Source organism: Elgaria multicarinata, chromosome 10, assembly GCF_023053635.1.
Source record: "Elgaria multicarinata webbii isolate HBS135686 ecotype San Diego chromosome 10, rElgMul1.1.pri, whole genome shotgun sequence".
NCBI classification, from domain to species: domain Eukaryota; kingdom Metazoa; phylum Chordata; class Lepidosauria; order Squamata; family Anguidae; genus Elgaria; species Elgaria multicarinata.
This window is the reverse complement of record NC_086180.1, coordinates 4,965,773-4,980,522: the sequence shown is the minus strand read 5'-3', so window position 1 is coordinate 4,980,522 and position 14,750 is coordinate 4,965,773. Positions and strand designations below refer to the sequence as shown.

Genomic DNA, 14,750 nt, shown 5'->3' with positions numbered 1-14,750 from the left:
ACCCTAAGGTCATCTTCAGGGGTCCTTCTCCATGAGCCCCTGCCAAAGGAAGTGAGGCAGGTGGCTACCAGGAGGAGGGCCTTCTCTGCTGTGGCACCCTGGCTGTGGAATGAGCTCCCTAAGGAGGTTCGCTTGGCACCTACATTATATGCTTTTAGACGCCAGGTGAAGACCTTTTTATTCTCCCAACATTTTAACAATCTATAAATTTTAAATAACATGGTTTTAAATTTGTAATTTTGCATTGCTGCTGTTTTTATCTGGTTGAGCTTTTATATTGTATTTTATATTATGGTTTTATACTGTTGTTTTATACTTTGAATGGTTTTAATTTTTGTGAACCGCCCAGAGAGCTCCGGCTATTGGGCAGTATAGAAATGTAATAAATAAATAAATAAATAAATAAATAAATAAATAAATAAATTGTTTTATACTGTATGTTTTTATCTGTACGCTGCCCTGAGATCTTACTGATATAGGGCAGGATATAAATATTTTAAATACGTAAAATAATAAATAAATAAGAAGAAAGTGCAAGAAAAGAAGAACTGAAAAAAGGAACCTGAGGAACGCTAGCTGATATGGAGGAATCCTCGATGAGCACTAGTGATACAGGTGATTCAACACGACTTTGCATGACAAAACGTGACTTATCTAATTAAGCATCAACCTTAGCAGGAGAAACAACGGAAACTAGAAATGAGTGTGCCTCTCTCACACATCAAACGACTCCATACAAAAATGAGTGTAAAAGTACTGGCGGAAAAAATCTCAAGATGTTTAATTTTTTCAGTAGTAGTAGAAAAATCAAACAAACAGGATAACAAATTCAACTATAAAAAGTACAAAACACCCTGAAATTCAAGTATCAAAAAATAAATAAACAGGCTACCTACACACACACAAACCCACTGATTTAATTGTTCTTATAAATTAATTCCAAGTTACCTTGATCTAGGACAGTACAAGCACACGATTGAAAATCTTTTTTTTTCCTTTTCTTTTTATAAATCTTCATGAGATCACTGTAATGGAGAAATAGTCATATTACATTAGCTGGGAAGGGCACCCATGACGCTAATTAAAATTCATGAACCCTATTTTGCATAATTGGAAAACTGCCTAAGTAGTCTATTCACACAAATTTCGGCACACACAAGGAAGGTGCTGAAAAATTCACGACATGCGATGGGTTTTATTGAAACAGAAGGTTGCTTTTTTTGTTTCTCTGCTTTCAAAGTCATTCCCAAGGTACTTTTCTTCCCAAAACGCGGTTGGTGATTTTCTGCGAGGAAAGAAAATGATAAATCTGTTAGTGTTACTATCACCATGACACGCAGACACAGAGGGCAAAACTCCTCCTGCATCAAACATTTGCCCCCCCCCCAGCTCCAAGTGGAAGAAGAGGAGGAGGTTTATGCCGAGGGTGGGGGGCTAGGCGAAGGTTCACACAGGGTGGAACGGGAGGTCACAGAGTGCCATGGAAATCTTGGGAGGGGAAGGGAAGAGGAGCAGTGAAAGAAATTGCAGCATGGAAATTAATATGGGCTGGTTCAGTTGTTTTATTATTATTATTTATTTATTTATTTATTTATTTAGCACCATCAGTGTACATGGTGCTGTACAGAGTAAAACAATAAAATAACAAGACCCTGCCGCATAGGCTTACATTCTAATAGGATCATAATAAAACAATAAGAAGGGGAAGAGAATGCACCAAACAGGCACAGGGGAGAGTAAAACTAACAATATAAAAGTAAGATCAAAATCAAGTTCTAAAAGCTTTAGAAAAAAGAAAAGGTTTTAGCTGAGCTTTAAAAGCTGCGATTGAACTTGTAGTTCGCAAATGTTCTGGAAGAGCGTTCCAGGCGTAAGGGGCAGCGGAAGGAAATGGACGAAGCCGAGCAAGGGAAGGAGAGACCCTTGGGCCGGTGAGAAACAGAGCATCAGAGGAGCGAAGAGCATAAGCGGGGCAATAGTGTGAGATGAGAGAGGAAAGATAGGAAGGAGCTAGGCTGTGAAAATCCTTGTAGGTCAACAGGAGAAGCTTATATTGGACTCTGAGGTGAACTGGAAACCAATGAAGAGATTTCAGAAGTGGAGTAACATGGTCAGAGCGGCGAGCCAAGAAGATGATCTTAGCAGCAGAGTGGTGAACAGAAACCAACAAACGGATGTGAGAAGAAGGAAGGCCAGTGAGAAGAAGGTTGCAGTAGTCTGATAAAATGAGAGTGTCAGGGCAGTTAAAAATACAATAAAAACATGGGCCAAGATTCAAAGAACTATTTGGGCTCACACTTGTACTGGGTCACTGAAAAGTTTGAATTTTGTAAATTTTCCAGGGCAAATTAGCTAATTTGCATAGGGTCATTTGCATCATAAAATTTTCAGTTTGCATGGGAAAATCACCAGAGCGCGATCTAATTCAGCGTGTTTACTAACTACAAGTAAAATAAACAAAGCTAAAAATAAGTAGTCCATGTTAATTTTTTGTCCCAATCTACCACAAGAAGTATATGTCCTGAAATATTTTTTTTTGGTGGAGGGGGGGAATAAAGTACACTTAATGAGATGTCAATGTTATATTAGGAAGGCATTTTCATTGGAACACCTGTACAAATTTAAAGATAATAGTATGCACTTCCTTTACATTGTTTAAAAGTAAGTTAAAAAAAGGTACTGGAAATGGTAGGTTCACCAATTCAGCCTTTCCCTATCTTGTGCCGTCTTGGTATGTCTACCTAGTCCAGTACTGTCGACACTGACAGGCAGCAACGGCTCCCCGGGGTTTCAGGCAGGTGTTTTTCCTCCCTACCTGGAGAGGCCAGGGAGTGAACCTGGGATCTTCTGCATGCAAAGGAGGAGCTCTACCAATGACGCACAGCGCCTCCCAATGAATTTACCAAAGGGAATTCACCCACCCACCCCGCAGCAGAAAAATAAAGGTCATGGGTTCCATTGTCATACTGCTCTAACAGTCAGGAAGTTTTTCCTGGTGTCCAGCCAGAATCTGGCTTCCTGTAACATGAACCCGTTATTCCGTGTCCTGCACTCTGGGAGGATCGAGAAGAGATCCTGGCCCTCCTCTGTGTGACAACCTTTCAAGTATTTGAAGAGTGCTATCCTGTCTCCCCTCAATCTTCTCTTCTCCAGGCTAAACCTGCCCAGTTCTTTCAGTCTCTCTTCATAGGGCTTTGTTTCCAGACCCCTGATCATCCTGGTTGCCCTCCTCTGAACACGCTCCAGCTTGTCTGCGTCCTTCTTGAATTGTGGAGCCCAGAACTGGACGCAATACTCTAGATGAGACCTAACCAGGGCCATAAAGAGAGGAACCAGTACCTCACACAATTTGGAAGCTATACTTCTATTAATGAAGCCCAAAATAGCATTTGCTTTTTTTGCAGCCACATCACACTGTGGGCTCATATTCAGCTTGTGATCTACATGAATTCCAAGATCCTTCTCGCTTGTAGTATTGCTGAGCCAAGTATCCCCATCTTGTAACTGTGCATTTGGTTTCTTTTTCCTACGTGTAGAACTTGGCATTTATCCCTATCAAGGGCAGCCCCACATACAATGTATTGTGGTATTTATTTATTACATTTATATACCGCCCCACAGCCGAAGCTCTCTGAGCGGTTTACAACAGAAGTTCATAAATAGCTCCCTCTGTGAACAATGATGGCACCATGAGTAATGTGAGAGTAGCAAGACAAGGGTTTGCAGCTGGCCTGTTGCCAAGAGTCTGCGTATCACTCAGGCACGCTGCTCGCATGCAATCACTCTGGGGCTTCTGCCTGCTTTCCTACCCTCATCTTAAGGATGCAAGTTAAGACGAGGGTATTAAGTGGGAATTAGCTGTGAAGCGGTGGTGATTTCCAGGTGGCAACAAAGGACCCAGGAAAAGACCAATAATTCCACAGATTATTGCATCTGTGCCAAATGCATATGAGAAACACTAGGGCTGTGGGTTCAGGATAGCTAGGGTGACCATATGAAAAGGAGGACAGGGCTCCTGTATCTTTAACAGTTGCACAGAAAAGGGAAGTTCAGCAGGTGTCATTTGCATATATGGAGAACCTGGTGAAATCCCCTCTTCATCACCACAGTTAAAGCTGCAGGAGCTATACTAGAGTGACCAGATTTAAAAGAGGGCAGGGCTCCTGCAGCTTTAACTGTGGTGATGAAGAGGGAATTTCAACACGGGCTGCATGCATAAAAATGACACCTGTTGAATTTCCCTTTTCAATACAACTGTTAAAGACACAGGAGCCCTGTCCTCCTTTCCATAGGGCCACCCTGGGATAGCTGCCACCACCAACTGCAGTCACCCCACCTAAACCATGGCGTGAGTCGGCAGGACCCCACAGAGAAGCATCAGGAGAGGGAGAAAGAGCAGGAACGCAGCCCATCGGGCAAAGTGTCACCAGCCCCCACTCCCATTCTGTTTACTGTGGCGCCACCTTGTGGACAAAGTCCAGTTCACAACTGCATTTCCCCTCCCTTCTCCCGGTGTGGTTTACTATGACTGGACAAATGCTCAGCGTGAGCGCGCCTTCACTCCTTCCCTCCTTCCTCCCCTTCCCCTGCCTTTCAGCACTCCCATTCCTCAAGCCCTCTCGTCCGCATTCGTGAGCGGAAGTGCCTTTTTTGGGTGGGGGAAGAGCCTCGTTACGGAGAGAAGCCTCTTTGCTGCCTTTTAAAATTAAAAAAGAGAGAGAGAGATCAAGTGTAGGGCAGAAGCTGTCATTGTCCCACCCGATTTACTGGCAAACTGATGCTGATTTTGCTCAGATCCTTCCTGCCTCTCCCTTGAGTGAGTTACACCATCCGCTAGCCACTCTGCAGCAGCTGCCAGATTGTGCCGGTCATTTCAAGCACCTGGTCGCTATGGTGAGTAAGGGAAGGCCTTGACCACAGCGAGGGGCATGATTTCTGGAACTGCTCTAGTGTTGTGTGTTTTTTTAAAAAAAAAAAAGTCTTCTTGGGAGACAATAACGAGGCCTGCTAAGTAACCCACAAAGCTTTATTCAAGCAATAAACATCTCTTCCCACCTGAAGGGAGTCTAATCTCTAGGAACTTTCCCCTAGGCAAAACTAAGCGAGACAACTGTCCTTTCAAGAAAAATGGAAAGCCCTTTCCCAAGACGCGTTAACTTCAGAGAGACTAGTTCTGAGGCAGCTTCTGACGGGATGCCAACCGGGCTGACTTTCTCTCACTTTCCTTTAGCTCCGCCCGTTTTAGTCGGCAGCGTACTCTAGGATCAGCTAACCTCTCCATGCTCTCCCCATCGGAAGAATATTGGCTTCCCACTGACTGTGTATTGTTTGTCCTTGAGGAGATAAGCTCTGGAGAGGGTTCTCTCCCAGCTGGCGAAGAGCCAGTGGAAAGCTTTCTCCCCCACTGGTACAGGCTGGCCTGTTTCTGGCGCCGACTCCTCTACTTCAGAGTCTGATTCTGACTGATCACCTGAAACCCCTTCTTCCAACCCAGGGGGAGCAGGGCTAGACATGACATCTAGCCCCTGAGTGCCCAGACGCCATCAAGCCTGCCTTTGTGGGTGGGAGGTAGGGAAGTGCTCAGGATGCTGTATTTGCCCACAGTACCAAATTCCACACTGGCACAACGAAGCCACAGAAGACAGGATTCAAAGGGCGAGAGGCCAGAGCACCCCAGTCAGTGCATTAAGGCCCACATTCTGCTACTGTCCTGACGGAACCATCCGGGTTTCCTGTCTCAAGCAGGGCCAAGCCACACAACTTTTATTTTCAAGATGAAGACAACATGACTTGCCTGCCCACTTATTATTTATTTCGAATATTTATATACCGCTCCATGTCTAACAAGATCCCTGAGCAGTGAACAATACAAGACGGGGGGAAAGAATCAAAATACAGAATTAAAACGTTTTATTTTAATTGATCTTGGGGTGCTGCAACGCTTCATCACGATCTCCAGGTTTTGATTATACTGCAAGTAAGCAGTTCCACCCACTTTAGGGAGCTATGAATATTCTAATGTTTGCTACATACTGACATAAGACTACTTCAACAACAAGACAAAAACCTATGGGGATAAGGAAGGAAGAAAGACCTCATCTAATAAAAACGGTGGTATTAATTGGCAGTGAATATGCTCCGTCCAGATTATAGTACAGGTAGGTTCAATAACGGAGACTTGAGCCATTTCTACACCTGCCTTTTTCCCCTGGATCGTCCCTGTGCATCCAAATGACACACAGGGGATCCCCGGAGCAGGCAGGGGCGGCCCCTCCATTTTCCTGGGATAACCCTTAGGTGTAGAAAGGGCCTTGATCTCAGTTGGAGCTTTCAGCTCACAGACACCACAAGAGACCATCTGGGATGCGTGACTCAGAAGCTATGTTTAGCAATGACTTATGTAGGCACACATTCCCATTTTGAATCCACCTTTGGAGACACAACACACAGACTGGTTGTTTTGTCTTTCTGGGGGAATAAGCAGCCACCTGAGCCATTCTGTGGAACCATTCAAAACAACAACAACAAACATTAAAAAAAAACTGGTCCCCAAACATTTGAATCATAGAATAGCAGAGTTGGAAGAGGCCTACAAGGCCATCGAGTCCAGCCCCCTGCTCAATGCAGGAATCCACCCGAAAGCATCCCTGACAGATGGTTGTCCAGCTGCCTCTTGAAGGCCTCTAGGGTGGGAGAGCCCACAACCTCCCTAGGTAAGAATCAAAGAATCATAGAATAGCAGAGTTGGAAGGGACTTACAAGGCCAACCCCCTGCTCAATGCAGGAATCCACCGTAAGGCATCCCTGACAGATGGCTGTCCAGCTGCCTCTTGAAGGCCTCTAGGGTGGGAGAGCCCACAACCTCCCCAGGTAACTGATTCCATTGTCGTACTGCTCTAACAGTCAGGAAGTTTTTCCTGATGTCCAGCTGGAATCTGGCTTCCTTTAACTTGAGCCCGTTATTCCGTGTCCGGCACTCTGGGAGGATCGAGAAGAGATCCTGGCCCTCCTCTGTGTGACAACCATTGTGCTGCAATCAGCAGTTTATTCATATCCTATCAGTACTTTGAGTAGTGTGGAGCTACTCAACACCAAGAAGAAAACAAGGAGTAGCGGTGATTAACGGACAATGTGCAGAACAAAAACTTCCTCTTTTAGGACAAGCCAACACTTCGTACTAACCACTCTACTTTAACCCAGCTTCCAGAAGGTGCTAAATTACAGGCTTTAGTTCACACTGACCTGGTTCGCATGACACAGCAACCCACTGAGTTAATTTACCCTTGAGGAGATGTGGCACATGCCAGATGCCATTATGAATATGCAACCCTCAACTGGGGGCTGTTGTATCGTGCAAACCCAGTTGGTGGGGTCTGTTGTAGGGTTATGTGAGGGTTGCTGAATCCTCAAATAACCCTCCCACCAGCTGGCTTTGCACAACACCACCACCCGTGGCCGCATATTCATAATGGCGTCTCGGACACGCTGCAGCTCCTCAAGGGTGAAGTAACCCTCAATGGGTTGTTGTGTCATGCAAACCGGCCCACTGCTTATGACCCTTGATTTGCCTACTGTAGATTCCTGGAACGTGTGGTGCAGTGTTCCGCTGGTTAGTAAAAACTGACCTATTCATGCAGGGATTCCTGGACCCTAATTTTTAGCACCGGCTTGAGCCCATTTTAGCTATTTGTTGTATGTTTTACAATTGTTTTATTATATCGCCTTCATCTTATAAACCACCTTGTTATCTCTTACGAGAAATGGTCCATAAATAATGTTAAATAAATAAATAATAATGACTAGCTGCTGAATGTGTGAACTGGATCCCTTGAAAGCGTTTTGTCTGTAGCAAGACAAAAGCTCCATCTGCAATGTTTGATCCCCGACAGCCCGCTGACACATGCCTGTCATGTTGCAGTCAGTCAGCCTGTGATGGTTACACATCTGTGATCCGGGTCTTACGATGCTCTGCACCTGCAGATTCTATAGAGCACACATCAGTGCCACCCTGCCGCCTCCAGGCATGATCTCCGATCTCTCAGTTACTCAGCCGTAGAAAAGCACAGGCTAGGAACCCTCACAGAAGACGGCCCAGGGGGGGGAGGAGCGTCTTTGAAGACCTCACTCAGGGGCTCCCCAGACTTCTGACACTGTAAGGCTCCCCAAGAACTGTCCGGTTTGCCCAAAATAAAAAGGAGGTCCTCTGTTCAGAGCTTAAGACCAAAAGAAAAGAGCTGGAAACTAGCACTCACAAGCTGCTGTTTTTATCTGGTTGAGCTTTTATATTGTATTTTGTACTATGGTTTTATACTGTTTGTTTTATACTTCGAATGTTTTTAATTCTTGTGAACCGCCCAGAGAGCTCCAGCTATTGGGCGGCATAGAAATGTAATAAATAAATAAATAAATAAATAAATGTCACATACTACGATGGGAGTTCATCACTTACTTTCTCCACTTCATTTCCCTCTGACCTTAATGCTTACAATCCAGCCCCTATGTTTAAGACTAATGCACTCTTTTAACTGGCCTATCCCCATTACAGAATGCAACAGGTAGTAAAAGGGACAACATTTCGTTTCACTGACGATGTGTGTTTGCTACACACTCATATAACAACTTCAAGTCTCCAAAAAACACACACACCAATACAGGACAGAAAACCCAATGAGCAGTTCTGCGCCTGTGCCTGCAGCAGGGGTGAGAAGGTCAACAACGCACTTTTACTTTGTTTTATTAAACCACAGTGCAGAACTTACATTGATTACGGCCTGTAACCCTGACTTCATAAAAGCGGGAGATAGTCAGTGCCTAAGGCATATGTAATAGGGATCTATCGACTGTTTCCACAGTGCAAAATTCATTTTATGTACAAATCAGAGGGACAGTTAAGCTGCGGTCACCTGGCTACATGCATAATTAAATCCCAGGCCAAGGGGAAAACATCCCCCCAAAAACACTGTTCTTACAAGACCTGCTATGGCAAGCGTGTAACGCTCCAAGCCACTTTAGGAATCCACTTTAAAGACTGGAAGGCCCACGGCTTAGAGTAGGTGGGCAGAAAGTAGATCATTTCAACCCCCAGCATTCCTGACTATTGGCCATGCGTGAGATTAGGCACTGAATTTTGTGTGTTATCACATACGTATCAGTATTCATGGATCTGCATTATTGGAGTCCACCAGGGGAAGAGCCTTCAGGGTGGTGGCCCCCCCTCCTGTGGAATGCCCTGCCTCTGGAGGTCAGGCAGGCACCAATTTTGTATTCCTTCCGGCGCCTCCTGAAAACATAATTGTTCCAGGACGCCTTCCCTTAATGACCAGCCGTGGTTTATTTTGCACTTTGTTTTTTTTAAAAAATGTACTTTTAATGTGTTTTTATTCTATTTTATTTTGTCCACCTCTCCAAAATTTTGAATGGGGAGCGGTATAGAAATATTGTAAATATTCTGTGAGGGTTGAGCTTTTCTATGGCTGAGTAACTGAGAGATCAGAGATCATGCCTGGAGGCAGGGTGGCACTGATGTGTGCTATTTAGAATCTGGAGGTGCAGAGCATCGTAAGACCCAGATCACAAAGACCTGGATTACTGCAATGCGTTATACATGGGGCTGCCTTTGAAAACCATCCGGAAACTTCAGCTGGTACAAAACAGGGCAGCCCGGTTACTAACAGGGACTGGCTGGTGAGACCACATCACGCCAGTCCTTCTACAACTTCACTGGCTGCCAGTCCAGGTCCGGGCCCGATTCAAAGTGCAGGTATTGACATTCAAAGCCCTAAATGGCTTGGGGACAGGTTATTTGAAGGAATGCCTCCTCCCATATGTACCTGCCCGGACCTTAAGATCATCCACAGGGGCCCTTCTCCGTGAGCCTCTGCCGAAGGAAGTGAGGCAGGTGGCTACCAGAAGGAGGGCTTTCCCTGCTGTGGCACCCCGGCTGTGAAACAAGCTCCCCAGAGAGGTTCGCTTGGCACCTAGTGTACTCCTTTCATCGCCAGCTGAAGACCTTTTTATTTTCTCAGTAATTTAACACCTAATTTAACTTAAATTTAAACTTGGCTGTTTAAATTCCATACTTTGACCTATATCAATTTTTGCTGTGTGGTTTTATCCTGGTTGTGCTTTTAATATTGTATTTTGTATTTATGTTTTTAGATTGTTGGTTGTTTTTATGCTCTTCAAGGTTTTAATTTTTGTGAACCGCCCAGTGAGCTTCGGCTATTGGGCGGTATAAAAATGTAATAAATAAATAGAAATAAATAAAGCATTAAGATCTTAGTTGAATGGGTTCCCGGAAGGCCGTGAGCTATGGGGTCCTGGGAGGTCTCAGAAATCGTGCCATAAGGACCTTACAGTGTGAGGCCCTTAGCGAATGCCATGTCAGCAGTTTCAGCATCCTGCAGAACAGCTTGAAATAGTCACTGTAGCATTCTGTGGAATCACAAGTAGGCTTGTGGCCAAGCTCACCCTCAAGGACTGCACCCTCAGCAGTAAGACAGTGTCATGACTTGTGAGTCGAAGGCGAAATATCTGTGAGGCAACGCAGTGACGAATGGTCAAAGCAGTGGCGGTGATCTAATAGATATAAAAGTGGGCCTACGAATAGCTCTAATTGGAGTTCTTTGCAGCATCAGGTGCACCTTGAGACCCCACATAATCTCCAGAGCAAAATCTCACTGAGCGGGGTTGCCCGCCCGCCCCACTTCGTAGTGAGTAGGATTGGATAGCGACCAAATTCTATTTATATCTTTGATATCTGTGATTTGAAGTGCAAATTCTCTATATGCTATTGGTATAATCAACAAAGCGGCACAACCATAGAAGAGCTTTTTCGTAGGGATGTGCTCCGCTCCGATTAGAATCGGAGAATCAGAAGCGAATTGGCCTGCTTTGCCTTGCCCAGAGGCAGAGTAGAAGAGGACCGCAGACCCTTAGAAGCACGGCGAAGAGAAGCGCCCATAGGCGGAGCACTTCTCTTTTTGCGGAGCGCTGCGACCGCCATTTTGGAAAATTTCGCCCATAGGATTGCATTGCGGAAAAGAATAGGGGATAATTGTGTTGTTTTTTAAGCTATCTTTCTGAAAGTTCATGTGCTTAGAGAGTCGTGGCTGGGGGTCATTTTGAGCCTACTCTCAGCTCTCTGCGTGGTGCAGTTCACTTGCTATATTTTTTTTAAAAATCGGGTAAAAAAAGCGGGAGAGGTACCTTTTTGAAGTGTTGAGAGACAGAGTCATGATCCCAAAGTTGGAGGAGGGGATAGGCAAAACAGGATACTAGTAAGTAACTTGGGATACTGGGAAACTTCTCTTTCTTAGTCTGAACAGACTTTTCCCAGTGTTTTTTAAAACAGTAGCCCCACCAAATGCACAAACACAGCCTGAAATCATATACTAAGCAAATAAATAACAGATAGGAAACACAGCACTGCTACCCACCCTAACCTTGGTGAACAACTGAATAGATGTGGTGCAAGGGGATGAGGTCCCCTAGGGCATGTGGACGTGCCCAGTGCACACACACTGTCTTGCCCTTGGAGGGTCATCAGAGCCCTCCAAAGAGTAACCAGTGGAGAGAGACTAATACCTCTCATGAGTTGAAGTGTTAGTTTGCTTCTTAAAGACTGGTCCCTAGACAGGGCCAGCCAAATTGGCATATCTCCCTCCCCCTGGGCACGTCCACTTTCCTCTTACTGGTAAAAGACAGATATAGCCTTTTAAAAAAATTCTTCCTGTTGTTTATTCAGCAACACTGCTGCTTTTAATTCTACCCATCCTTTGTTTATTTATTTATTCCATTTTATATTTACACCCCATAGCCCAAGCTCTCCTGGCTTTTCCTCTTCAGTGAGGTCAGGCAGGCTTTCATTGTGGTTCAAGTCCTTATTATTGTTGTTGTTATTATTATTGCTATTAATATTAATTAGTACTGCTATTAACATTATTATTTTGTTGTTTAGTAATGGCTGTGATCACAGTGCAGTGAATCACAGTGCAGTGTACTGCACTGCAGTGCAGTGTACAGTGCAGTGCAGTCAATCAACTCTGAAGCAAGGATCACAAAGCTTTACTCTTATCCTCCTAGCCTCCTAGTTATGGGATGCAAAAGAAAAGGCATCTCTCTGTGCTGCTCCCGCCTCACAGGGATGGTTTGCATTACTGGCTTTGAAACTATCCTTGGCTCACTTCCTTGTGCCCCCAGAAATGTCTGCTGCCTGCCTGCCTTCCCTCCCTCCTCCCCTGCCCGCCTCGCAGGGATGGTTTTTGTGTGTCTTGCTTTGACTCAGAGGATAAGTCCTTCCTGCGTTCACTTAGACTTTTTGAAGTTCCAAATCAATTTTTCAAGTGTAGAAGAAGATTCATATAGGTTTATCTCTACTCCCCAATTCATGGCATGTTGGGATTTCCTTTGAAATGGCCCCATTGAGCTGTCTGCAGCTTTAAATCCCTGAGATACTGGGGTGTCCGATTTTCAAATATTCCCCAAAAATCAGGGGATGATGGGATTTGCTTGAGTCTTGGCATGCATGTGTATACATAACATGAGGTGTCATGGTGCTTAATTTGACGTTTCTAACGTGAAAATTGACGTAGTTCTAGCATGGGACTTGATTTGGAGTGAGTTAAAAGGTTAAAGCCCCTCTAAAAATCAGGGGATGATGGGATTTGCTTGAAACTTGCCATGAATGTGTATCTAGATGGCAGCTGTGAGGGTGCCCACTTCAAAAAAATTTACCTGTCAAAATGTCAGAGCAAATCCCATGTTTGAAAATGGGGTGTCCGATTTTCAAAAATTCCCCAAAAATCAGGGGAGGCTTGGATTGTCTTGAGTCTTGGCATCTATGTGTATCCATGGATAAGCTATCATGGTGCCGAGTTTGAGGTTTCTAACATGAAAATTGATAGAGATATCGAAAGGGGTGTGAATTGGGGTTATGGGTGCTGCGTTAGAGGTTAAAGTCCTGCCAAAAATCAGGGGATGATGGGATTTGCTTGAAACTTGCCATAAATGTGGATCTAGATGGCATCTGTGAGGGTGCCTGCTTCCAAGTTTTTATCTGTTAAAATGTCAGAGTAAATCCCATATCTGAAAATGGGGTGTCCGATTTTCAAAAATTCTCCGAAAATCAGGGGATGCTTGGATTTGCTTGAGTCTTGGCATGTGTGTGTATATGTCCATGAGGTGTCATGGTGCCAAACTTGAGGTTTCTAACTTTAACAGAAAATAAGTTGTAGGGTTTTTTGGATTTCAATGCAAGCGTATGGGGGGGAAGCGGAGCTCCGATCCGGATCCGGAGCTTCGCAGCGGAGCGGAGCGGACTATAGGTGGAGCGGAGCGGAGCGGACCGATCCGCAATTTGCGGATCTGGAAGAGAAGCAGATCGGGGGGTCCGTGCACACCCCTACTTTTTCGTGTGCACATTACTCCAGCTCACTGTAGACACCAGGCCCGATTGGGACTGATCACCCTTATACAGGGCCAGTGCTGGGCTATTTTGCACCCTAGGCAAGGTGAGCTGCTTTCACACCCACCCACACACCCAGCATATACCCCCACCCCCACCCCCAGTAGGCGGAGACAGGCGGGGATGGAGGCCGCGTTACCTTTCCCTCGCCCGAAGTCAGAACGTGCATCCCGGCTTGGCTTCGGCTGGGCAGGACGCTGGGGTGGGGTGGGGGGGCAGCCGGACGGACGGATGTCCAGCATGCACCGGAAGTCAGAAAGTGGAGCCATCCGCCCGCCCCCACCCCAGCGTCCCGGCTTGGCTTCTGTTGGGAGGGACGCTGGGGTGGGGTGGGGAGCAGCCAGACGGACGTCCAGCACTCGCCGGAAGTCAGAACGTGGAGCTGTCCGCCCACCCCCATCCCAGCGTCCCAGCTTGGCTTCAGTTGGGCAGGACGCTGGGGTGGGGTGGGGGGCAGCCGGACGGACGGACGTCCAGCATGCACCGAAAGTCAGAACGTGGAGCTGTCCGCCCACCCCCACCCCAGCGTCCCAGCTTGGCTTCATTTGGGCAGGACGCTGGGGTGGGGTGGGGGCAGCTGGACGGACGGACGTCCAGCATGCACCGAAAGTCAGAACGTGGAGCCGTCCGCCCGCCCCCACCCAAGCATCCCGGCTTGGCTTTGGCTGGGCGGGCGCCCATCCGAAGCCAAGCCAGGGACACTGGGGTGGCGGGGCGGAAGGGCGGCTTCGGAACGGCGCACCCAGCAGCTGCTCTCGCTCGGCTACAGCGGCTCTGGGAATGGGAGGGAGACTTCCGGGCACGGTGTTCGGTGCCCCCCTTACCTTGGCACTCTAGGCAGCCACCTGACTGGCCTCTATGGCAGTGCCAGCCCTGCCCTTATATCACACAGATTTGGTCAGACACGCTGCCAGGAGCTTCTAGGAGTTGAAGCCCCAAACATCTGGAGATCAACCTTCTGCCCACCCCAGGCTTGGAATAAAGAATACAGTCTTGGCACCCTGAAGGAGCCAGGTTCAACCCTTCACAACTTCTCTTAAAAGGATCTCAGGGCAGGGACAGACACTGACTGGGATGGGTTGGATAGCACCTTGAAAGAACCACTGTTAGTTAGAGCAGACAATGAGAAGCTAGATCAGCCTTTCCCACCCTGGCGCGATCCTGATGCGTTGGACTACAACTTCCACCGTAGTTGGCTGGGGGATGGTGGGAGTTGTAATCCAACGCATCAGGAAGGCACCAGGGTGGGGAAGGCTGGACTAAATGGACCCATGATCAGCTTCAG

General features: G+C 46.4%; 1 protein-coding gene across 1 annotated transcript in view; it reads right to left on the bottom strand.

The window, feature by feature from the left end:
- Positions 1–996: 996 nt before the first annotated feature.
- ALMS1 (ALMS1 centrosome and basal body associated protein) overlaps positions 997–14,750 on the bottom strand; it is a 108,740-nt gene continuing 94,986 nt past the window's right edge. Inside the window, exon 17 of the mRNA XM_063135695.1 lies at positions 997–1,285. Within this exon, the coding sequence (XP_062991765.1) occupies positions 1,241–1,285 (45 nt within the window). The 3' untranslated portion in view covers positions 997–1,240. The remainder of the gene's footprint in view (positions 1,286–14,750) is intronic.